Consider the following 25,708-nt stretch of genomic DNA (forward strand, 5'->3'; position numbering starts at 1 on the left):
GCATTGAGTATTTTGCCTTTTTTCCCCCCACTTGAAAGTCTGAGGAATAGAGAAAGGTGCCACCTCTCCGCGTGTCACTTCTCTTCTTTCTGCTGGCTTCCCTCCTCATCCAGGCTGCTTCCTTACACCGTAAAAGGACATGGGGTTAGTTTGCCCCTGTGGTTTAATCTAGGACTTTCTTAATGTCTTCCTTAGCTCAGGTAAGAATGATGTTCAATTCTCCTGAAGCTTTCAGCTCCCCTCTGCTGGCCAGAACTTCCCTGTTGCTGTTGCTTCAGTCCACAAGACCAAGCTCTGGCTACATGAGGTTTCATGAGTGGCCCGGACAGTGTGAATGTGGGAGGAGTTTGATTTTGTGTCACTTAAACAAGACTGGCTGTTACTGCTTTTCTGGAGTTAACAATGGTGCATCTAAGAACCTACAGGGAAGGGCCAGGGGTGGCATTAAAGGAACTCCTGAACTGGTGGCAGCTAAATAGTTATTCAGAGAACACTTCTGGTTCCAATGGCCCTTGGAATTGACACTTGTGGCTGTTACTGTTATGTTGGTTTGCTATAATGCCAGCTGTGCAGTGCTTTAGAACAGGGCTTGGCAACCTTTTCTGTCCAGGACAAGTTAGGAAATCCTTGTGCCTTTGTGGGCTGTATATATAGTTCGCTGCAGCCCGCCGGCTGTGGCATTTCGGTGCAAAACAGTCTTAGCCTGCTACATACATGAACGAGAGTGGCTGTGCTCCAATAAAACTTACAAAACCAAAAATGCAGCACGCTGGGCACCTCCCTACACAGGACACCATGCAGTTCCAGGGGAAGCTGACTCAAATCAACCTTGAAACATGAAAACAAAATGACTTGCTTTTTTATTTGATAGTGTAGTATCATTCATTTTATAAACTTTTTAGGGTTTTTCCTGTTGTAATATTGTACGGTTTTGCATGACCTGGCGTGATCATTTTTTGGTTAGAATATAATGCTGTAAACTATATATACAGCATTATATTCCTGTATATAGGAATATAGGAAAATGCACTGGGCCAGATGTGGCCCTTGGACCATCATAGTTTGCCAGCCCTTGGTTTGGTCCCATTAGTGTAGACTGTAAGACCAGACTGTCTTGTTCCAAATTCTGGTTCTACCACTTAACCTCTGGGCCTCTTTTTTTTCCTCTGTAAAAAGACTCACTTGGAGTGTCAGGAGTTAATGTAGAAAAGCACTCAGAATCTAACTTCCAGCCTATGGCTCAGTGTTTTGTCCTTATGAGTAACCACTAAAGCCTACATTAACAAATATTATTTTTGTTATGCAGTGTCCAGCCCTTCACTTAGATGTTAAGGATACGAAGACACAGACCCTGGGAAAATCAAGCCATGATTTGCCATGTTCTCATGCCCCATGTCTCAGTGTGAATGGGTGAGCACAGGGAGTCATGCATCACAATAGGTATATCACCAAAATAGGTACAAAAGAGTATGTGTGGCCAGCTTCAGAGCCAGCTTTGCTTGGGGATTAGAGTAATTTGCAATCCAGTGATCCCCACTGTCTTCACAGGGAGGGCTCTAGTCCTCAGCTGGCTGTCAGACTTAGGACCCACAAACCGTATTCCAATTTCCCTTAGAAAATTCCTCCTCTCAGCCCGGTGTGGTGGCTCACACCTGTAATCCCAGCACTTTGGGAGGCCGAGGGGGCCAGGTCACGAGGTCAGGAGATTGAGACCATCCTGGCTAACACGGTGAAACTCCATCTCTACTGAAAATACAAAAGATTAGCCGGGCATGGTGGTGGGCGCCTGTAGTCCCAGCTACTCGGGAGGCTGAGCCAGCTACTCAGGAGGCTGAGGCAGGAGAATGGCATGAACCAGGGAGGCGGAGCTTGCAGTGAGCCGAGATCACACCACTGCACTCCAGCCTGGGTGACAAAGTAAGACTCGACCTCAAAAAAAAAAAAAAAGACAATTCCTCCTCTCCCAGCAGTTATGGTCGTGGTTCCTGGGGAAGCAAATGCTGGCTCTCTGTTCTCCTTTCCCTTCCCCCCACCGCATGCTGCTGCTTGACTTGTTTGGCTTGTTTAAGAGGAAGATGCTGTGAGAGCCCTGGCTGGGGCTGGCCTGGGTTCTGCCCCTGCTGTTTACTCTGCAGGGCGTTGGCTTCAGATCAGAGCGCTGCAGAGTTCGCTAAATAACAGCAAATACCCTTACGAGAGCCACAAGAGTTCCAGCCAGGGATCTGCCAGTGGTGCTGGGCACCACTGCTAGCCGGGCAGCCTCACGGACACCACCCGGACCTCTCCATCCTGTCCTGGAGCCCACTGGGTCTGTTACTCAGCAATCCCAAATTTCATAAACTATGTTTTAAGAACCCTGAAAGCCTTTACCTCTCAAAGCCTCTTTTGGGCCTCTGTGGTCTGCAGCTGCACTTTCAATGGCTCACAGGTCTGTAGGAAGGGCCCCAGCTCAGTGTCCAGTGTGTCCTGTTATCTAGGAATCAAGCTGGCCCCAGGAAAAGCCACTTTGCAGGAAGTGGTCCTCAACTGCAGCTGATGTCTAGAGAGGAGACGTCTCACTGTGATGCAGACCGGCGTCAGCCCTGCTGGCAGGTGTCACTGTCCTTCCAGTTGCCACCATCACCGGGTACAGCTGCTTCAGCAGTGTGGTACAGCCTGCTGGGGGCTGAGGCAGTGACACTGCAGCCTCCTCCTGTTCTCCACCACTCCCACCATCCTTCTTACAGGGAACGGGGCTGAGCCTTCCAGGTTCGGGGCCAAGAGCCGCACGCTGAACCAGGCCCAAACCTTGCAAATGGGCTGTGACACTGAGCCTGCCCTGACCATCAGGTCAGGAAACCACCACCACCACGAGCTAGAAGATACGGAATACAGAACACGCCAAATACAGAAGTACACGCGCCAAAGCACTTCCCACGAGCATTTTTATTAAATTGCAACAAGTTGATTCAATCATTACAAGACTTGTACAAAAATTCACAGAACCTGTGAGGAGCCTTTGGCTGGAACTGGTGACACCTGTGCCTCTCCAGACCGAGGAAGGAAGTCCCACCCCACTTTCCAGCAGCAGCCAGCCTGTGTCTGGCATTCCCTGTTGTGCTGCTCTGCTCCCACCCTCACCATGGGGCAGCAGTTCTTCAGAAACATTCAGCTGTCAAAGATGAGAGCCAGCCCTACAGGCCTGGGCCTCACAGGCTTAAGGAGCACTTGTTGGCACTGTTAGATCAGCACCTCTCCCAGCTCCAGCCCATCGGCTGGAGAGGAAAAGGGCAGAAAACACAAATCTCACTCTAGAAACACATACACACACCCCTACTACACAGATAATGAAATCCCACAATTGTATCCGTGTTCACGTTTCTGGGTTTTGCACTGGAACAGAGGTTGGAAGGGAGTAAGGACTCTCCCTTCTGCTTAACATTCACGTCAGGAAAAAGAAAACAAAGTTGCCCTTTCATCTTCATCTACTTATTTGAGAGGACACTCGGAGGCAGACTGACCGAGCAGTGGTCTTCATCTTCATTCTTGCACTTCTCACCCTACAACCATTTAGCAACAGAAACCGTGGGAAACACTGGCTATGGGGCTCCAGGCAGCCACCCCCTCTTATTGGGCAAAGGAGTTAAAAAGAGCATCACCACCACCACCTCCCTACTGGTTTTTGGCCTGTCTGAAGGAGAGAGTTCCCTTGGAGCCGGCCTGGGCGTGGCCCACAGCCCTACTGCTGGGCCTGCCTCCTGCGGTAGTTGCTGTAGGCCTCCTCGAACATGGCCTTGCAGGGGAAGCGGGCCTTCAGCTTGGAGCAGATGAGGAAGGAGCCCCCCATCTTCCTGTGCAGAGAGTAGGTCTCCTCGGGTGGGGGGACGAGACGGTGCCTCAGCATGACGGGAATCAGGTTGTGGATCTTCTCGGTGGTGCTCTGGGTGCCAAAATCAAAGGGCTCATCGGAGGCGAAGGCCTCCCCCAGGATGAGGATGGCATCCAAGTGGGCATCTTCCATGACCTGGGGCAGGAGAGGAAGGGTAAATGGCAGCGAGACAACAGAGCCCTCCACCAGCCTGGGTTCCTCCCACAGTGCCCAGAGCGCTGAGTTCTCACTCAAAACTCTGCTGTAAACCGGATTACATCATGGTAATGGGCATAAACTCAAACCCACAGGGGCCGGGAACACGAGGGTAACATGAACTGGGCTGATGCAATACAAAAGGGAGTGGCGGGGCCTGTGGCAGAATGCAGAGGATGCGTTCCTCCTCGTGGCACTCATTCCAGGCTTTAATAAAACACTGTTCTGGCCAAAAAGAACAGAGTCCGTGGGCCTGAGCTGGCAGGGCCTCCCACCATGCCTGTCTGAGCCTGCCAGAGTCCACCCAAGACACATCCAGCAGCTGTGTCTGCCCACAGGAACTAGCAGCCTAAGGAACCTGCCAGCAGCAGAGCAGGGGAGAAGAGCTGCCACCAGGGACAGCCTGAGGTGGTCAGAGGGATGGGGGGCCAGGAATCAAGTCAGTGCGAGTGGCCATACGGAAGAGGCAGCAGAGAGCTGCTGCCAGCTGAGGGCTTACAGCTGAGATAAGGGAGGCTCAGAGATCCTGACATGCCTCAAAAGGCACTCCTACCAGACGGCAAACCCAAGGCTTGACCTGGATCTCTTTAACTCCTTCCCCACTGTCAAGCAGCAAGCGGAAAATGCCGCCTTGTGGGTGGCTTCGGGCGGCACCAGCACAGACGTTCGCCTTTATTTAAAAGGCTTCTGAGGCTTCTTCCGACTCTCCCCACGGAGGCTCGATGAGGGCAGGGCTGGGGCTTCCCTTCCCACTTGTTCTGCACGTTGGCTCAATCGAGCCCTGACCCCATGCCATCAGTGGGCGAGAGTGAGAGGCAGAAACAACAGCTTCATAACAAGTCCCCTGAGTCCCCAACTCACTGGACCACTCGGAAAATCTCACGCACAGCATGGCGGCATGGGCCGGGGCAGGCCCCAGCTTTCAGACCATGCCCAAGGAGGCCCAGGCTCTGGGGGCCCCTTGAGGGCAGCTGCCACCTGTGCTTTCATCCATTCCTACACAGGGAGCTGGGCCCTGGGTCAGCAGGTCCCGGGGATCCCCCGCAACCCTGCTCACCTTAACCTCGTAGCCGGTGAGGAACTTCATCTCTATGGATTTTGCCCGCACAGTCTCCCTGTCCCTGTCGGCAGCAGCCCTGATGATCTGGGGAGAGGCACAGGAGGGGACCCGTAGGCAGCATGGAAAGAAAAGCTCCCGACATCCCAGGGAGCCAAGTGCCACACCCGGGCCCACCCTACCCTCATCCTCTCCCTGCACAAGGCCCCCGGCCAGTGCGGTGACACGCCTGGCAGCTGTCAGCCTAAATGCCCGCTGTCACCAGACCTGAGGGGCAGGCAGCACAGTTGGGGACACAAGGGCAGGAACCCAGTCATTCTCCCCGCCCCGAGTCCCCCAGCATCCTGTCCCAGCCTCAGAAAAACATGGACCAAGGCCAGGGCCCCTCTCCTGTTACCTGAATGTAGAGGTCGGTGAAGGATCTGTCATATTCCCGCGTTGCCCCAAAATCCAAAAGAGCCACCTGGGGACAGAGACACCAGGAGAAGTTTGGCCCCACTGCTCCATGGTGCAGGTGTGGGGCCAGGAAGGGGGTACAACAAAAGGCAGTGAGGATCCCCACTCCCGGAGCCCTGAGCTCTCTGCTGACTTTCCCAGGACAAGGGGCAGGCCAGGGCCTCACGCGCCCCATTCAGAGAAGGTCTCAGGCCTGGCTGCGGGTGCCCCCACCCTGGGGCTCACCTTGTGCTGCTGCGGGTCATAGAAGAAGTTGGACCAGTTGGGATCTGTTTGCATGAAGTGGAACTCGAACAGCTCCCTCAGGCACAGAACCAGGATGTTGTAGCAGATCTGTGGACAGCGTGAAGGGCCTGTATCAGGCAGCACCACACTGCCTGGTGCCCTGGGTGACGGGGGCCAGAGAAGCCCCTTCCTCCTGTTTTACCCACCGTACCCTGTGGGACTGTTTGATTCTCAGTGTCACTTGGGCCAGGGAAGGCAGCAGTTCCCGTGTCCCCCTAAATCCCACTGGTGCTACTTCAACGCCGCTCACCCCCAAGGAGCACCTCAGGGCTCCAAGTCCCCGGCTAACACCATTAGGTCACCAAACAGCCACACAGCAGGGCCACCCCGGCCCCACCTGTCTGCTGGTGCAGACGCACCTCGTTCCGAATCTCCTGGCTGAGCCCTTCGGCCTGGTCCAGGGGGAAGCCGGACACAAGCTCTGTGGTCAGCACATGCGGGCTGCAGAGCTCATCCACGATCTCAGGCACATAGAAGAATGGGTGGCCCTTCAGCAGGTCCCTGGGTAGAGGCAGGAGGTCACGCCCTAGCCACAGGCCCTCCACATCGCCCCCTCACGCACACCCCACCAGGCAGAGGGCCCTCCTTCACCCCAGGCAGGATGTGGCCTCGGCCCAGGCTGCAACCCCAGCCCTCTGCCCCTCAGAGCCGGAGAGGCCTTCGCCAGCTGCTAAACATGGTCCCTTCTGCCTCCCTGGTGGCAACATGCAAGGGGCCCAGCCAGGGGCCACACCTGAACTTGCGGGCACAGGCGGCCTCCCGCTGGTAGTCACACTCCAGGGCCAGCTCCCGCCTCAGCACGTCGATCAGGTGCTCGGGGAACAGGCCTGGGCCGGAGAGGAGGGCATCAGCGAGGAAGGGGGCTCTGCAGGGAGGCCCCCCTCTGGTCCCCAGAACCTGACACAGATGCCTGCCACCCCCTCCTGCCCTTGACCCAACCACCTAGCCTCAGACCTTCTGGAAGCATGTTGCTCATGTTCAGCACGGCCATGAGGTTGTTGACATCACTGTTGATGCTCTGGGCCACGCCAGGGTACTGCGGAGTATTGGCAGGGCAGAGGAGTTAGCCCAGGGAGATGGGTGGGCCCTGCCTGGGGCACTCCCCTAACCCCCACTGGCTTCCCAGCTGTGTCCTGGCCCCAGCCCACACCCTGGAGAACCAGAGCTAAGACCCAGCCATGCTGCTGTAACCCTTGGGCCCCATCCCAGCCTTGTCGTCCACCTTCTACTCCTGCCTCGCCTCACCCCCGGAAACATCTCGGGGCCACCCTCCCACCAGCTCCAGCCCCAAAAGGCAATCAATTGTCCCCTGTCCCTGCACATCCCAAACCAAGCTTGCTGGGAGCCCCTCCGTGCCCCCAAAGCCACTCATTTAGCAAATACTTCCCAAGCTTCTGGTGCCAACCAGGCACTGGGGCCAGAGGACACCACATATGGCCCTACCAGGAGAGAGAGTGCCCTGTGGGACGTGGGGTGCAGAGGCACTCATGAGCCAGGCCCCAGCTCTGCCCCCTGCAGCCCCCAGGGGGACAGGCACTGCGCACCAGGCTGCCTACCTGGATCTTCATGGCCACCTCGCGGCCGCCCTTCATGCGGGCCAAGTGCACCTGTCCGATGGACGCCGCGGCGAAGGGCCGCTCCTCGAAGTACTCCAGCTTGTCCCGCCAGCTGGGGCCCAGGTCGTTGTTGAGAGTTTTCTGGAGGGGAGGACCAGGGAGGGGCTCTGAGCACAATCCTGCCTGGGCCACCTGGAGAAGCCCCAAGTCTGTCTCCTCCACCCAGTGGGGGCCGAGGACCCAGAGGGCAGGCAGAGTCCCCGGCTCCTCACCATCATCTGCTTCAGTGGCATGAAGTCCGCGCTCTGCCGCACCCGCTCAAAGATCTTAGCCAGGTGGGGGTTGATGAAAGCGTCATCTGGAAGGCAGGAGAGTGACACAGGGCCAACCTGGGGATGAAAGTGCTCGCCCAGGAGCTGGGCGGGCACATTTCTGGGACGCCCTGGCCACCACACACTCCCCACCAGGAGCACAGGTGAGGCCAGAAAGACCGGAGCCCTTGCAACAAATGCCCTCGGCCACTCAGTGTCCCCAGAGCCCCAGCCTCAGCCCAGCGACCTGAGAAGGTGGGCTTTTTACATGCAACATGCAGAGTTTTTCATAATTACAAAAGAAATTTGGAAAATAAAATATAGTAAAATGTTGAAATGACCTGTGTTCTGACCGCCTCTAGAGAACAATTTTTCCTCTCTGCTCTTTTTCCCATGTTTCTTTGGACCCAGAGCCACTCAGCTGGTATTATCCTCTAAGATCTCTCCCCAGCCTGCCCACATCTTGCCCACTGAGCTTTGGTGGGGCTACTGCTCCCGGCCCTGGAAGTTGACCCCCACAGTAGCCCACGCAGTCCCAGCGCAGCAGCCCCCGAGCCCACTCACCCTGGATGCTCAGCATCTGGCCCAGCTTGAGCGCCGCACCACGCACCTTGCAGAGCGTGCGCACGATACGCTCTGCATTGGCCTCAGACAGGAAAGGACTGGAATCCAGCACAGACTTCTTCCCTGTAGGCGGGCAAGAGGGGTCACCATGGCACTCGGGGGGGTCTGGGAGTAGGATGGCAAACCCAGCCTGACACAGATGGCGGCGGCTCAATGTCTTGCCTCCCAGGCATCCATAAAACCAGCAACACAACTAACTACTGTTCCATGTCCACCTCCCCAAGCCTGTGTGAGGTGCATCCCCAGGCCCTACACCAGCGCCTCCCAATACACACACACACAGGCATGCACACCTACATATGTGCACACACACACACAGGCATGCACACCTACATATGTGCGCGCACACACACACACAGGCATGCACACCTACATATGTGCGCACACACACAGGCATGCACACCTACATATGTGCGCGCACACACACAGGCATGCACACCTACATATGTGCGCGCACACACACAGGCATGCACACCTACATATGTGCACACACACACACACAAGCATGCACACCTACATATGTGTGCGCGCACACACAGGCATGCACACCTACATATGTGCGCACACACACACACAGGCATGCACACCTACATATGTGCACACACACACACAGGCATGCACACCTACATATGTGCGCACACACACAGGCATGCACACCTACATATGTGCGCGCGCACACACACACACAGGCATGCACACCTACATATGTGTGCACACACACACACACAGGACCTCTCCCTTCCACATGGGTACCTGGTGGGCCATGGCAGGGCCATGGTGCTGCCTGTGGCTGGAAGGGGCATGGGAGGGGAGACCCCAGGTGAGGAGGTGCCAAGCCTTTGCCCTGTGCGCCCCCACCCAGGGCACTGCACAAAGGTCCGCTGCACCTGTGGGGTCGGCGTGCATTTGCACATGGGGCCAAGTGGCTGCAGCCAGAGGCCTGTCCTCAAGGGAAGGGTGCTCAGGCCAAGGGCAGCACAGCCCAGGGGTGCCCATCTCTCCCCTCCACCCACAGAGGTCCCCTGCAGCTCAGGGCAGCCAGCTGGACAGTCATGAGCATGCAGTGACCCCAACGGTGCAGGTGGCCTTTTTCCAGTCCACCAGTGGGAGGGCTGAGGGCAGTGACTCAGGAGCGGCAGAAGACCGGCTAAGTCAGCTGCCAGCGGCCGTGTGGCCCAGGGCGGCTGAGCCCCCTCTAGCTTCCATGCCCTCCTGGGCCATCAGCTCAGTGCTGCCTAAACAGGGAGGTGCCCCTGTCCGGAGGCACAGAGAGGCCTGAGCAGAGATCTGGGGCTCCGAGTCCTTCCACCTTCCCTGAGCTTTTCAGCACCCCTCTTCGCCAGGTCTCCAGCCCTTGTGACATTCGCACTTTCTCCTGCCTTCTGTCCTGTGAATCTAGTTAGATCTCAAGCCCCAAGAGGTCGCAGTGCAGCTTCCTCCCCTCTGGCCCCCACAGCACCCAGCACTTGCCTCAGCTCCAATCACTTCAGGCCTGGCATGGCACTCGGGTGGCACACGGAGCCAGGTACCCAGCAGGAGGAGAGGTGACTGTGCCACTGCCCTCTGCCCTGGAGCCGGGTGCAGCCTGGCCCCTGAGAAACCAGAGTGGGGCAAGCCGCCCTGAGAACGGAGGCCCTGCAGCCCAGAAGAGGAGCCTCAGAGAAGACCCGCATCTGCCCACCTGTGCAGGCAGCCACATGGAAAGGGGCCAGGCTCACTCCAGGCTCCCAGATAGCAGGAAGGGCCCTGGGAAGGTGGGAGACCTAACGTCTCTGGGGGAAGAGGCTGAGCTGCCCTGGGAGGCTGAGCTATGACCCATGGGCAGAGCCAGTCCAAGAGGGCTGGGCCCAGAAGGGTCCCTGGGCCACCCCCTTCCCTTAGGCAGCAGCAGATGCCAGTGCCAAAGGAAAGGCAGTCAATGTCCCCTCTGCCCCCAGCCCTGTGGTACTTGTGGGCTGGGGGCTTGGGCCTGGGTCCTTGGGGAGGGGCGGGCAGAGAGGGAAACCTTTAGGAGAGGCCACTGCCCCAGGCCAGAGGAGGGACAGTCTATCTCCTCATGACACACAGAGCAGGCCTAGGCTGGCGGCAGTGCTCCTGAGAGATGCAGACAGTGCCTGGCCCAGTCGGGGCTTTCCCAGGTAGCCCATTGGCAAAACTGGTCAACGCCACAGGCTGGAAGCATGTCCCCTGCCCAGGCAGGGCTGGCTGTGAGAATGACTTAGCAAACAGGGATGGGTCCAGGGCTACGGCGGCGTGCACCTAGCTCAGGAAAGGTCCTTCCAGGGCAGAGCTCAGCCAGGGTGGCCGGCGTCCTCCAGGCCAGAGGGTGCCAGGGCCTGGTCAGGAAACTGGAGCACAGTTTGGGGATGCTCAGGGCCACCGTACTCCAGCCTAAGCCTCGGGTCCCACTCTCAGAGCTACCGATGCCTGGGCCCCTTAACCCCCAGCCTGGGGTCACCACTGTCCCTGACAAAGAACACCAAGTGTAACTGTGGAGCCAGCCTGGCCTCTTCCCTGCTTGGATGAGGTAGTCTGGAGAATAGCCAGCTTTGGAGAGGACCATAGAGGACAGTGGGGGAAGGCTGGCTTCTCCTTCCAGAGAAATCCAGGATTCATTTCCCTGAGGGTTTCAGCACTAGCGCTAAAAATACCCTTGCTAAGCTCTCCGTCCTCAGCCCCTTCCAAGGACATGCATGCCACCCGTGCCCCAGGACTCAGTCAGGGCCTGTGGGAGGGACTAGTGCCCTCGTCCCAGAAGGCAGCATTGGTGGGTGAAGGGGGGATGTCCAGGGACTGGCAGGGCCCCCAGCGGAGGCTAGCCCAGGCTGGCAGACAGGGCTCTGAGGACCGCAGTGTGGCCAGTCACTGGGTGTCTCTGGGGGTTCCCACAGGCGGGGGTGAAGGGTGTGATACCAGAATGAGCTGACATTCCCTGAATGGGCCGGGGCCAGGGGACTTGGCCCAGAACTCCAAATGTGTTTAGGAAAATCCACCAAGCAGATGGCTCCCTGGGCGCTGCTCTCCACACCCCAGGCCCCACTAATAGGAAAGCCCCTGCTGGGCCGACCTCACGCCCACCTGGCCCGCACCCCATGCCTGAAGAGGCCTGAGGAGGCGCCCAGCCTGGTGCTCACAGGCAAAAGGCGACAGAAGCTCAGTGTGCCCCACTCCTCATCACAGCAGCATGAACCCCCGAAGCCTCAGTGTGGTCCGTCCGCAGAACCTCTCCAGAGAGTCCAGCCACAGCGGGTCACCAACCTCAGTGGGATGAGTGTCCTGACCTGACCACCTGCCTGACCCTGGCTATGACCTTCACTTCAGAGATGAGGTGCCTCTGCAGAGGCTACAGCCTCCCCAGGTTACTGGGCTGGTGAGGAGCAGCCTTCAGGGTCTGCCTGCACACCTCCCCTGTCCCCAGCCACACCTGACCCGGCCAGACCAGCAGGCCACAGGGACCCCCAGAGAGTAGGGCAGCAGCAAAAGGTGGGTTTACAAGGAGGTGTCGGGTGTGTGGAGGGTGTGTAAGAAGGTGTGTGGAGGGTAAGGAGGTGTGTGGGTGTGTGGAGAGTAAGGAGGTGTGTGGGTGAGAGGTGTGAGGTGGGTGTGTAAGGTGTGTGGGTGTGTGGGTGTGTGGAGAGTAAGGAGGTGTGTGGGTGAGAGGTGTGAGGTGGGTGTGTAAGGTGTGTGGGTGTGTGGGTGTGTGGAGAGTAAGGAGGTGTGTGGGTGAGAGGTGTGAGGTGGGTGTGTAAGGTGTGTGGGTGTGTGGAGAGTAAGGAGGTGTGTGTGGGTGAGAGGTGGGTGTGTAGTGTGTAAGGAGATGTGTGGGTGTGTGGAGGGTAAGAAGGTGTGTGGGTGAGAGGTGGGTGTGTAGTGTGTAAGGAAGTGTGTGGGTGTGTGGAGGGTGCATAAGGTGTGTGGAGGGTAAGGAGGTGCGGTGTTCAGTGGGTGGTGGGTGTGTGGGGAGTAAGGTGTGTGGGTGAGAGGTGGGTGTGTGGAGAGTAAGGAGGTGTGTAGGTGAGAAGTGGGTGTGTAGTGTGTAAGGAAGTGTGTGGGTGTGTGGAGGGTGTGTAAGAAGGTGTGTGGAGGGTAAGGAGGTGTCGGGTGTGTGGAGGGTGTGTAAAAAGGTGTGTGGAGGGTAAGGAGGTGTCGGGTGTGTGGAGGGTGTGTAAGAAGGTGTGTGGAGGGTAAGGAGGTGTCGGGTGTGTGGAGGGCGTGTAAGAAGGTGTGTGGAGGGTAAGGAGGTGTGCGGGTGTGTGGAGGGCGTGTAAGAAGGTGTGTGGAGGGTAAGGAGGTGTGCGGGTGTGTGGAGGGTGTGTAAAAAGGTGTGTGGAGGGTAAGGAGGTGTCGGGTGTGTGGAGGGTAAGAAGGTGTGTGGAGGGTAAGGAGGTGTGTGGGTGTGTGGAGGGTGTGTAAGAAGGTGTGTGGAGGGTAAGGAGGTGTGTGGGTGTGTGGAGAGTAAGGAGGTGTGTGGGTGAGAGGTGTGAGGTGGGTGTGTAAGGTGTGTGGGAGGTGGGTGTGTGGAGAGTAAGGAGGTGTGTGGGTGAGAGGTGGGTGTGTAGTGTGTAAGGAGGTGTGTGGGTGTGTGGAGGGTGTGTAAGGTGTGTGGGTGAGAGGTGGGTGTGTAGTAAGGAGGTGTGTGGGTGTGTCGAGGGTGCATAAGGTGTGCAGGTGTGAGGTGGGTGTGTGGAGGGTGTGCGATTGGTGTGTGGAGCGTGTGAGGTGGATGTGTGGAGAGTAAGGAGGTGTGCAGGTGTGTAGAGGATAAGGAGGTGTGCAGGTGTGCGGTGGGGGTGCAGAGGGTAAGGATGTGTGCAGGTGTGCAGTGTGTGGAGGGTGTGTAAGGAGGGGTACAGGTATGAGGTGGGTGTGTGGAGGATGTAAGTAGGTGGGCTGGTGTGTGGAGGGTAAGGAAGTGTGCGGGTGTTCGGTGGGCATGGAGGGTGTGTAAACAGGTGTGCAGGTGTTTGGTGGGTGTGCAGGGGGTGTGTAAGGAGGTGTCCGGGTGTGTGGAAGGTGTGTGGGTGTGCATGCAGCCAAGAGGAAGGGGCTAAGTGGCCACTTTGGGCCAGGAGGAGGAAGGGCCTCCAGCCTCACCCCCTCTAAAGCAGGTCAATCCGTCTGTATGAACAGCCTCATCACCCGAGGGACGCCACTTACGTGGAACCCCATGCAAATGCGGCCCAGCTGGCTGACACTCCCAGAGCACAGGCGGGGCTGGGGGCTGACAGGTTCAGCCCTCCTAGGGCCCACCCTGCCCCTCCCACTGAAGGGTCCGGCTCACCTGAGGGGTCCTCGGAGCGCAGGCTCTTCTTGGCGACCTCCGCCAGTGCCCCAAAGCCAAGACCCACTGCCAGACCTGCAGGGAGGTGGGGGCGGGCACTCAGTGCTCATGCAGGGCTGGGGCCACCCACCCACCCACAAGGCCTGGGGCAGCACCACACAGACACCGCTTGCACCAGGGACCCTCGCTGCCACACCAGCATTTTGAAAAGTGGGGAACAAGGTGGGAGATGCCACCTGTTGTTTTAAGAAGACATTTGGCTCGAAGTAGGTGTTTCCAGTGAAAAAAGATTCAGGAATCCCCCACCCCATACCATCACCTTTGATAATCCACAGGCTCACGGGCACATGGACACTCCAAAGTGATGTCAGCTGGGAAGCACTTGGGAAGGACCCAGTACAAATGGGAAGATGGACCAGGGATGGTCCGCAGACTAAGGTCACCCCAACCACACAGGGCACCCTGAGAATACAACCACCCCCTTCAGGTCTGAAGAGCCTCCAATCACCTAGACTTCCCTAATTCACTGGAACAGGAAAGGTGCTGCCACAGGCATACAAAGCACTTGGTGGTGAGAGTGAGAACACTTTCGGCTCTCCCTAATCCAAGCCAGGGGGACAAGGGGCTCAGGCGGAGTCCTTGCTGGGGAATGGAAGGCCCTCTCGCCCACCCTGCCCTTTCTGTGGGGCTGGCAAACACTGACATCTGAGGACCGTGGGGTGCAAGGTCTTCCCTTTATCCTCTTTCACAATTTTCCGAATCAAAGCCCACTAACACCTCATTTATCCAAAAATCAGTCAATGAATGATCCCAGCTGCTCAAGAAAGCCACCCCCGACTCCTGCCCAGGAGCCCAGAAGGTGCCACTAATGCCACACCTCACCCAGGGCCAGTATTCTCTTCCTTTATACCCAGCTCTAGCTGGCTTTCCAAAGTAGCCAAGGGTTAGCAGAGAGACGGTGAAGAGCACCTGGCTGGGCACGGTGACTACGGCCGGCAGGGCTGAGACCAGAATGGCCACGCAATGAGCCAGCCTTGGAGAGCCCCGCAGCCCCGCACGCGGGCAACATCGCAACATCACAGCCCCGCAGTCCCGCAGCCCCACAGCCCCATACGCGGGCAACATCGCAATATCGCAGCCCCGCAGCCCTGCAGCCCTGCAGCCCCGCACGCGGGCAACATCGCAACATCGCAACATCGCAGCCCCGCAGCCCCGCAGCCCCACAGCCCCACACGCGGGCAACATCGCAATATCGCAGCCCCGCAGCCCTGCAGCCCCGCAGCCCCGCACGCAGGCAACATCGCAACATCGCACCCCCGCAGCCCCGCAGCCCCGCAGCCCCGCACGCGGGCAACATCGCAACATCGCAGCCCGGCAGCCCCGCACGCTGGCAACATCGCAACATCGCAGCCCCGCAGCCCCACACGCGGGCAATATCGCAACATCGCAACATCACAGCCCCGCAGCCCCGCACGCGGGCAACATCGCAACATTGCAGCCCCGCAGCCCCGCACGCAGGCAACATCGCAACATCGCAGCCCCGCAGCCCCGCAGCCCCGCAGCCCCGCACGCAGGCAACATCGCAACACTGCAGCCCCGCAGCCCCGCAGCCCCGCACGCGGGCAACATCGCAACATCGCAGCCCCGCAGCCCTGCAGCCCCGCACGCGGGCAACATCGCAACATCGCAGCCCCACAGCCCCGCAGCCCCGCACGCGGGCAACATCGCAACATCGCAGCCCCGCAGCCCTGCAGCCCCGCACGCAGGCAACATCGCAACATCGCAGCCCCGCAGCCCCACAGCCCCACACGCGGGCAACATCGCAATATCGCAGCCCCGCAGCCCCGCAGTCCCGCAGCCCCGCACGTGGGCAACATCGCAACATCGCAGCCCCGCAGCCCCGCACGCAGGCAACATCGCAACATCGCACCCCCGCAGCCCCGCAGCCGCGCACGCAGGCAACATCGCAACACCGCAGCCCCGCAGCCCCGCAGCCCCACACGCGGGCAACATCGCAACATCGCAGCCCCGCAGCCCCACACGCTGGCAACATCGCAACATCGCAGCCCCGCAGCCCCACACGCAGGCAACATCGCAACATCGCAGCCCCGCACGCGGGCAACATCGCAACATCGCAACACCGCAACCCCGCAGCCCCGCACGCGGGCAACATCGCAACATCGCAGCCCCGCAGCCCCACACGCGGGCAACATCGCAACATCGCAGCCCCGCAGCCCCGCACGCAGGCAACATCGCAACATCGCAGCCCCGCAGCCCCGCAGCCCCACACGCGGGCAACATCGCAACATCGCAGCCCCGCAGCCCCGCAGCCCCACACGCGGGCAACATCGCAACATCGCAGCCCCGCAGCCCCGCACGCGGGCAACATCGCAACATCGCAGCCCCGCAGCCCCACACGCGGGCAACATCGCAACATCGCAGCCCTGCAGCCCCGCAGCCCCGCACGCGGGCAACATCGCAACATCACAGCCCCGCAGCCCCACACGCGGGCAACATCGCAACATCGCAGCCCCGCAGCCCCGCACGCAGGCAACATCGCAACACCGCAGCCCCGCAGCCCCACACGCGGGCAACATCGCAACATCGCAGCCCCGCAGCCCCACACGCGGGCAACATCGCAACATCGCAGCCCTGCAGCCCCGCAGCCCCGCAGCCCCGCACGCGGGCAACATCGCAACATCGCAGCCCCGCAGCCCCACACACGGGCAACATCGCAACATCGCAGCCCCGCAGCCCCGCACGCGGGCAACATCGCAACACCGCAGCCCCGCAGCCCCGCACGCGGGCAACATCGCAACATCGCAGCCCCGCAGCCCCGCACGCGGGCAACATCGCAACATCGCAGCCCCGCAGCCCCACACGCGGGCAACATCGCAACATCGCAGCCCCGCAGCCCCACACGCGGGCAACATCGCAACATCGCAGCCCCGCAGCCCCACACGCAGGCAACATCGCAACATCGCAGCCCCACAGTCCCGCACGCGGGCAACATCGCAACATCGCAGCCCCGCACGCGGGCAACATCGCAACATCGCAGCCCTGCAGCCCCGCAGCCCCGCACGCAGGCAACATCGCAACATCGCAGCCCCGCAGCCCCGCAGCCCCGCACGCAGGCAACATCGCAACACCACAGCCCCGCAGCCCCGCAGCCCCGCACGCAGGCAACATCGCAACATCTCAGCACCGCAGCCCCACACGCGGGCAACATCGCAACATCGCAGCCCTGCAGCCCCACACGCGGGCAACAACGCAACATCGCAGCCCTGCAGCCCCGCAGCCCCGCACACAGGCAACATCGCAACATCGCAGCCCCGCAGCCCCACACGCGGGCAACATCGCAACATCGCAGCCCCGCAGCCCCGCAGCCCCGCACGCAGGCAACATCCCAACATCGCAGCCCCGCAGCCCCACACGCGGGCAACATCGCAACATCGCAGCCCCGCAGCCCCGCAGCCCCGCACGCAGGCAACATCGCAACATCGCAGCCCCGCAGCCCCACACGTGGGCAACATCGCAACATCGCAGCCCCGCAGCCCCACACGCGGGCAACATCGCAACATCGCAGCCCCGCAGCCCCACACGCAGGCAACATCGCAGCCCCGCAGCCCCACACGCGGGCAACATCGCAACATTGCAGCCCCGCAGCCCCACACGCAGGCAACATCGCAACATCGCAGCCCCGCAGCCCCGCACGCGGGCAACATCGCAACATCGCAGCCCCGCAGCCCCACACGCGGGCAACATCGCAACATCGCAGCCCTGCAGCCCCGCAGCCCCGCACGCAGGCAACATCGCAACATCGCAGCCCTGCAGCCCCGCAGCCCCGCACGCAGGCAACATCGCAACATCGCAGCCCCGCAGCCCCGCACGCGGGCAACATCGCAACATCGCAGCCCCGCAGCCCCACACGCGGGCAACATCGCAACATCGCAGCCCTGCAGCCCCGCAGCCCCGCACGCAGGCAACATCGCAACATCGCAGCCCCGCAGCCCCGCAGCCCCGCACGCAGGCAACATCGCAACACCACAGCCACGCAGCCCCGCAGCCCCGCACGCAGGCAACATCGCAACATCGCACCCCCGCAGCCCCACAGCCCCACACGCGGGCAACATCGCATCACAGCCCCGCAGCCCCGCAGCCCTGCAGCCCCGCACGCAGGCAACATCGCAACATCGCAGCCCCGCAGCCCCACACGCGGGCAACATCGCAACATCGCAGCCCTGCAGCCCCACACGCGGGCAACATCGCAACATCGCAGCCCTGCAGCCCCGCAGCCCCGCACGCAGGCAACATCGCAACATCGCAGCCCCGCAGCCCCACACGCGGGCAACATCGCAACATCGCAGCCCCGCAGCCCCGCAGCCCCGCACGCAGGCAACATCGCAACATCGCAGCCCCGCAGCCCCACACGCGGGCAACATCGCAACATCGCAGCCCCGCAGCCCCGCAGCCCCGCACGCAGGCAACATCGCAACATCGCAGCCCCGCAGCCCCACACGCGGGCAACATCGCAACATCGCAGCCCCGCAGCCCCGCAGCCCCGCACGCAGGCAACATCGCAACATCGCAGCCCCGCAGCCCCGCACGCGGGCAACATCGCAACACCGCAGCCCCGCAGCCCCGCAGCCCCGCACGCAGGCAACATCGCAACACCGCAGCCCCGCAGCCCCACATGCGGGCAACATCGCAACATCGCAGCCCCGCAGCCCCACAGCCTCACATGCGGGCAACATCGCAACATCACAGTCCCGCAGCCCCGCAGCCCCACACGTGGGCAACATCACAACACCACAGCCCCGCAGCCCCGCAGCCCCGCACGCGGGCAACATCGCTACATCGCAGCCCCGCAGCCCCACACGCAGGCAACATCGCAACATCGCAGCCCCGCAGCCCCACACACAGGCAACATCGCAACATCGCAGCCCCGCAGCCCTGCAGCCCCGCACGCGGGCAACATCGCAACATCGCAGCCCCGCAGCCCCACACGCGGGCAACATCGCAACATCGCAGCCCCGCAGCCCCGCATGACTTTTATGAAAAATACGGAACTTGTTGAAAATTTAATGAAAAGTAAATTTTAAAAATAAAAAAGATAACTCAATTTTTTAAAAAATGTTTTTGCAATACATTTTTACCCACACCTGGTCAACAGTGCACCCTCCATGTCCCCAGCTGTCTGGGAAGCCCCTGCCTCACAGGCCGTCGTGAGGGCGTGAGTAGAGCACTCGCCAGGCCAGGCACACGCAAAGGCCACACAAGTGGCTGCTGTTGTTCCGGTGACTCTACTCAAAAAGGCTGGACCGGCACAGAACAAAAGAAATAGAAGGCAAGCCACACATATAATTGTAACTTTTCTAGCAGCCACATTGAAAAAGGCAAGAAGAAACATGCAAAATGAATTCTAATAGTATAATTTACTTAATATACCCAAAATGTTATCATTTCAACAAGTAATCAAAATAAATATCAGAGATATTTTACATTGTGTGTGTGCATGAAGTCTGTAAATGCCACATATGTTTTATACTCAGTACATCCTACTGTGGACCAGCCGCATTTCTAAGGCCCCGTGTGGCTGGCGGCTCCGTACCGGGCAGCATGGGGCAGGATAAGCCGAGCCTACAGGCCCTCAGGAGTGATGACACACACATGGTACAGATGTCTGCTGTGCTGGGACAGGGATGCCTGGCAGGTACATCAGCTGTTTCTCTCGCTGTGGGAAGCCCTGGGCTTAGCTGGGAGCCAGAGTCCCAGCTTAAACATTAACTCCCTGATGCCTGCCCACCTCTGCCCCAGCAGCACTCCAGCACCCAATCTGACTTAGCAAAATAAACGAAGACCGGCAACACTAGCCTGCGCACTGCAGTGACCTTCACCAGTGTCTCTCTGTGTCTGGATTCTTCTCTGCCTGAAGCAAGTCCAGAGACAAGCCCACAAGAGAGGCAGGTGGCTCCACAGGTTACCAGAGATGCCACAGCTGTAGGGTGGGCCACATTAAGCTCCTCCTTCTGCAGGCAAAGGTGTGTCCCCCTCATCACCCTCCATCAGGACCCCCCTCAAACTGTTCTCTGGCCACTTTTGGGCTCACAGCTCTCCACTGGCATGGACCTGTTATTAAACAAATGACCAAAAGAACATTCCACAGAGGAGGCCTCAGGCCCCACACGTCCCTCAGGACCGACCAGCCAGGTGCCAGGCCGAGGCACTGCCCACTGATGGACAGAAAGGCTCCACTGGCAGGCTCCCCAGGGGGCAGAAACCAGTCTAGCTGGCCGGCAACCCTGACCTTGGCCTCAGGAGCTCCTGCACCAGTGAACCCAGAATAAACTGAGGCCCTCCCGCCCCAGGCTCAGCGCATTGCTCGGGACCCCAGGCCAGCCTCTGCCCTCCACCAGAACCAGCCAGCACCAGAGGCATCCAGAAGATGAGCACCTCAGCTGAGACTCCCCGGGTCCTTGTGGGACCCCACTCAGCACCCCCACAGCCCTCAGGACACCTAACACCTCTCCCTGCTCAGATCCACATTCTAAGAGCACCCCCGCTCCAGCTTGGCCCACACGGCCAGCAAGGACGTCCTGGAGGACAACCGGCCCCAGCACAAGCTCCAGGCTCTAAAGTCAGCAGCCTCGCTTCCCTCCTGGCCTGTTCCAGGAAAGCTTCTGACATGTTTCTCACAGAAGTTATGCAGTGAAAGAAAGGAGGGACAGGCTCTCTCCCAGGCAGGAACACAGGCTGCTCCTATGACTTCTGGACCCCAGTCCCTCACAAGGCCCCATCCTTCCAAAAGTCCTTCTGGGAGGTCATCAGAGCCAAACAGGGCCCTCCCGTGAGCAGTCACTCGGCTTCTGACCAGATGGACACCAGGAGGTTAAAAAATGCCAAACATCAAACACCTTCCAACAAACAGGGCCCTTCCTAGCAGGCTGGGTGAAAAGTGCTTAAGGGCAGGGGTGAGTAAGTCAAGTTCCTTGGAGCTTTGGCTTTACCTGCCAGAAACTAGGCCTGTTTACAGAGAAGGGCTCGGGGGAATTTCTCTACCAGCAAGGGGTAAAGATACAGCTAAGGATAAACAGCAGCGAATTACAAACCAGGCGCTGCACTAAGCCCAGCTTTTACTAAGGCATCCAACAACCCTCGTCTGACAGACAAGAAATCCCCACAGAAAATGCAGCGGCCCAGGAGGATTCCCTTCACTTCAAGGTGTTCCTGAATCCCCAGTGATTCAGTCTCTCTATCACCACCTGGTATCCTCCAGCTGCCCCCAGCCTCAAGGGAGGACAGGGAGCCTGGGGGGAGCTGCAGCCCACAGCATGGGAGGAAGGCGCACCAGAAGGGGAGAGGAGTTCCTAGTGGCTGCTCTCACAGGTTCTCAGGATCTGTCTCTCTGTTCCCAGAACTGGACTGGTAGGGGAGGGGAAGCCCTACCACCCCTCTGGGGCCTAATTACAGAGCCTGGCCAGGCTCAAACTTCCACACGCACCACAGAGGCCTGGGCTCTAGTCCCAGGGATGTCACAAATAACCATACAGCCCTGGGCCATATGCTTCTTCTTGGCTCAGCTTCCTCATCTGTAACAGGAGAGAAGAAGAACCGTCCTCATCTCCAACACAGAGCTCCTGAGATACACAGAAAAGCCCCTTTTCAAGAAGGCTCCTGAGAAGGAAGAAACACATTCCCATGCCCCTGCCAAGGGTGCAAAACTCTTGGATCTAGAGCGCATCTATCTTGCTGCAAAGTGGACCCTGAAGAGCACTGGCACTGCAGGAAGCATGGCGTGTGCCCTCAGCAAATCATGCTGATGTCACTGCCTGCCACTCATCGCTGGCCTTGTATGCAGCCCTATCAACAAAGGGGCATCATGCCAGCAGGTTAGAGCAAACAGTGCTGCTGCAGGGGCTCCTGAGGTCCCAGCCAAAGGGTCCAACAGCATCGCTGCTGTGGGATGGCTCTGAAGGCCATGGCAAGCTACAGCCAGGTCTTGAATGGTGTCCAGAAACCAAATGGTATCGTGAGTCTTTCACAAAACTAAGTCATTCCATTTATTATCCTCTATCTTGAAGCATGTCCTTTATACTTTTGCACTGTTAAAACGTCCTTTTGAAAAGATAAAGTGATGGTATAAAATGGTGCTGCTTTGTTTTAAATGTCCTTACATGCAAAATTTAAAAAATAACCACCCCAAGCCCGTTCACCCAATGTTTGTTGTAAATTTTACCACTGAGATGAGGGACACAAAAGTTTGGGGGGATGGGGCACAATGGTACCAGAGAGAGCTTTGCTGCTGGTGTATTAACAGTATCCAAAGGGTACTGGCATCTTTGGGAAATTAAGCAACAACAGCCAACAGCCTAAGCAATGCCTGTTTTCTAGCATAAGAGAGTTACCTTACCTCTTAGGAAACCCAGTGGAGTCTCATAAACTATATTTAAAAGCAAAGTATTTTTCTGGGAGTAAGGGACACCCTAACCTTTTACCTTTTAAAAATAATAGGATACCCAAGGGTCCATTCCTTCTACTCTTCATTCCTGGCCCACAGATATGCTTTTTCTCATATGAGCATCTCCTTGTTTTCACCGGTCAAATTTCAAAATCCTTTCTACACAGAATCAAATAGTATTATTGCTTCCTATTTCTTTGCTTTTTGTTTCCTGTCTTCCTCTCTCCCCTTCTCCTCTCTCCCCTTCTGCCTTAATGATGTGGATTGAAAGTCCCTGTGTGAAGGCCCCAGGAACCACCACAGTGCTATGCACAAAGCAGTGCTCAACTCCTTCTGGCAAGTCTTCTGTAGTGTCTCCTCTATCCATTAAAGTCTCATTTCTGTAAGTGTCCAGTTCCCAATGTATAGGTACAGATGAGATAAGTCATCTCCTCTGCACCTGTAAGACTGAAGGATAAATGGAAACAGAAAAGGATAAATAGAAAATACAGAAAAAAGCAAAGGAGACAGAGGAAAAAGATCTAACATATGTGTAACTGGAGTCCTAGAAAGAGAGGAGAGACAGAATAGTACAGAAACAATATTTGAAGAAATGATGAAAATTTTCCAAAACTGATGGAAGCCACAGTTCAAGATGGTCTGTAAACCCCAAGCAGAATAAATACAAAGCAAACCACACTCAAGCATGTTACAGTCAAACTGCTAGAGAACAAAAACAAAAAGGAAATCGTAAAAGTAGCCAGAGAAAAGAAATACGCCATAACTTTCAAAGGAGCAGCAATAAAACTGATAGCCACATTTTCAAAAAAACAAAGTAAGAAAACAATAGAGGAATATTATTAAAGTGATCAAAGGAAACATCGAATATACTACCCAGCAAAAATATTTTCAACATCAAATATACTACCCAACAAAAATACCTTCAAAAAACAAAGTACGATGATATTTTCTTTTTCTTTTTTTTGAGATGGAGCTGTCGTCCGGGCTGCAGTGCAGGGGCGCCATCTTGGCTCACTGCAACCTCCATCTCCCCGGTTCAAGCAATTCTCCTGCCTCAGCCTTCTGAGTAGGTGGGACTATAAGCACCTGCCACCACGCCTGGCTAATTTTTTGTATTTTTAGTAGAGACGGGGTTTCACCGTGTTAGCCAGGATGGTCTCGATCTCCTGACCTCGTGATCCGCCCATCTCGGCCTCTGAAAGTGCTGGGATTACAGGCGTAAGCCACCACGCACAGCCGTTTAATATATCTTAATAATATCTAAAAAGTGTTCTAAAGTATTAGCATTATTGGAGGAGTAGTAAAAATAATCAATCACTTATTTTTATATTGTAATGAGTCAAGATGCATGCTGTGATCTCAAGAGTGATCACCAAAAGAACAGTAAAGGAATATAAAACATAAGAGCTAACAGAAAACATGCACAGTCACGCATCATATAACATTTCAGTCAACGGGCTGCATATATGACAGTGATAGATTATATCACATTTTTACTATACCTTTTCTATGTTTAGATACACAAATACCATCGTATTACAGTTGCCTACTGTATTCAGTACAGTAACATGTGCACAGGTTTGTGGCCTAGGACAAACAGGCTACGCCATACAGCCTAAGCATGTAGCAGGCTATATACCATCTAGGTTTGTGTAAGTACACTCTATGATGTCCACACAATGATGAAACTGCCTAACGACACATTTCTCAGTCTGAATCCCTGTTACTAAGACACACATGAGGGCCAGGTGCGGTGGCTCCTGCCTTTAATCCCAGCACTTTGGAAGGTTGAGGCAGGTGGATCACTTGAGGCCAGGAGTTTGAGACCAGCCTGGCCAACATGGAAAAACCCTGTCTCTGCTAAAACTACAAAAATTAGCTGGGCATGGTGGCACACACCTGTAAGTCCAGCCATTCGAGAGGCTGAGGCAGGAGAATTGCCTGAGGCTGCACTGAGCCGAGATCACACCACTACATTCCAGCCTGGGTGACAGAGCGAGACTGTCTCCAAAAAAAAAAAAAAAAAAAGAGATGCATGACTATATTTTTTTTTTTTGAGATGGAGTCTCGCTCTGTCCTCCTGGCTGGAGTGCAGTGGCGCGATCTCGGCTCACTGCAAGCTCCGCCTCCCGGGTTCCTGCCATTCTCCTGCCTCAGCCTCCCAAGTAGCTGGGACTACAGGCGCCCGCCACTGCACCCGGCTAATTTTTTTTTTTTTTGTATTTTTAGTAGAGACGGGGTTTCACCGTGGTCTCGATCTCCTGACCTTGTGATCCGCCCACCTTGGCCTCCCAAAGTGCTGGGATTACAGGTGTGAGCCACCGCACCTGGCCGCATGACTATAATTTTAAGTCTTTGATTAATGTAAAAGAAGGCAAGACAGGAGAGAAAAAGGGGGACATAACAGATAGGTCAAATAGTAAACAAACAAAAACTAAGGTAATAGATATAAACTCTAACACATCCGCAATTGCATTTAAATGTAAATGGACTAAATATTCTCACTGTAAGAGTATCAGTCTACACTTAAAACACACAAAAAAACCCAACTATATATGCTGCTCATAGAAGATATGCATTAAACATAAGGACATTTTAAAAGTTGAAAGTAGAGGGGGAAAAAAGATAACATGCAAGCATTACCCAAAACAAAGCTGGAATGTAGCTATAGCAATATCAGACAATGAAGACTTTTACCGAGATGAAAAGAGGCATAACATAAGAACAAAGGGTCAGTCCCTAGGAGGATATAAGAATTCTAAATCTGGCCAGGCACGGTGGCTCACGCCTTTAATCCCAGGACTTTGGGAGGCCGAGGCGGGTGGGTCATGAGGTCAGGAGATCAAGACCATCATGCGCCTGTAGTCTTAGCTACTCCGGAGGCTGAGGCAGGAGAATCACTTGAACCCAGGAGGCAGAGGTTGCAGTGAGCCAAGATTGTGCCACTGCACTCCAGCCTGGGCGACACAGCGAGACTCTGTCTCAAAAAAAAAGAATTCTAAAGCTGTAGGCAGCAAATAACATAGCTTCAAACCATACAAAGCACAAGTCAACAGACTAAAAGTAGGTAAATCCGCAATCATAGCGGACTTTTTAATGCCTCTCTCAATAGCTTATTGAATAAGCAAACCAAAATCACTTAAAAATCTGATCAATATGAATAATAAACCAGACTAGATAGACAGATCGCTGCACTCAACATTAATTATTTTCAGGTAAACATGGAACATTTACCAAAATATTCCTATTTGGAATCAATGGCAAGACCCTTATTTATAACAAAAGAGAAAACCAAGGTAGGGCCCAAGGTCACACTGGAAGCAGAGTTGTAATTAAAGGCCAGCTATTATGATGACCTAAAGTTCAGTTCTGACCCCGTATCCAATATATGACCCTTTCTTTCACACCATTCTTTAATAAAATCTAATATCCACAGATTAACCTGCCCGTAGCATCACAGTCACGTCCCATAGCCAAACTGGACTTAGGACTCATGCCCCCATTTCAGCATCAAAATGAGCCCCCGCAATTGGAAAGTCCTTGACTTCCACTTCTATATAGCTGAATACCTACTGCTAACCTCACTGAAAATCCGTCTGGGTCCCTGCAGCAGCCCT

At 56.6% G+C, this 25,708-nt stretch overlaps 1 protein-coding gene across 3 annotated transcripts in view; it reads right to left on the reverse strand.

The window, feature by feature from the left end:
- Window positions 1-2,893: 2,893 nt before the first annotated feature.
- The window catches only part of COQ8A (coenzyme Q8A), a 52,136-nt gene continuing 29,321 nt past the window's right edge, over window positions 2,894-25,708 (reverse strand). For all 3 annotated transcript variants that reach the window (XM_007988251.3, XM_007988249.3, XM_007988250.3), the window contains exons 5-15: window positions 13,634-13,708; window positions 8,293-8,415; window positions 7,690-7,775; window positions 7,418-7,558; window positions 6,816-6,897; window positions 6,595-6,688; window positions 6,221-6,362; window positions 5,802-5,909; window positions 5,518-5,583; window positions 5,121-5,207; window positions 2,894-4,003 (exon numbers count right to left, since the gene is read on the reverse strand). In XM_007988251.3, coding sequence (XP_007986442.1) covers window positions 3,719-4,003; window positions 5,121-5,207; window positions 5,518-5,583; window positions 5,802-5,909; window positions 6,221-6,362; window positions 6,595-6,688; window positions 6,816-6,897; window positions 7,418-7,558; window positions 7,690-7,775; window positions 8,293-8,415; window positions 13,634-13,708 — 1,289 coding nt within the window. In that variant the 3' untranslated portion in view covers window positions 2,894-3,718. The remainder of the gene's footprint in view (window positions 4,004-5,120; window positions 5,208-5,517; window positions 5,584-5,801; window positions 5,910-6,220; window positions 6,363-6,594; window positions 6,689-6,815; window positions 6,898-7,417; window positions 7,559-7,689; window positions 7,776-8,292; window positions 8,416-13,633; window positions 13,709-25,708) is intronic.

Source organism: Chlorocebus sabaeus, chromosome 25 (genome assembly GCF_047675955.1).
Source record: "Chlorocebus sabaeus isolate Y175 chromosome 25, mChlSab1.0.hap1, whole genome shotgun sequence".
NCBI classification, from domain to species: domain Eukaryota; kingdom Metazoa; phylum Chordata; class Mammalia; order Primates; family Cercopithecidae; genus Chlorocebus; species Chlorocebus sabaeus.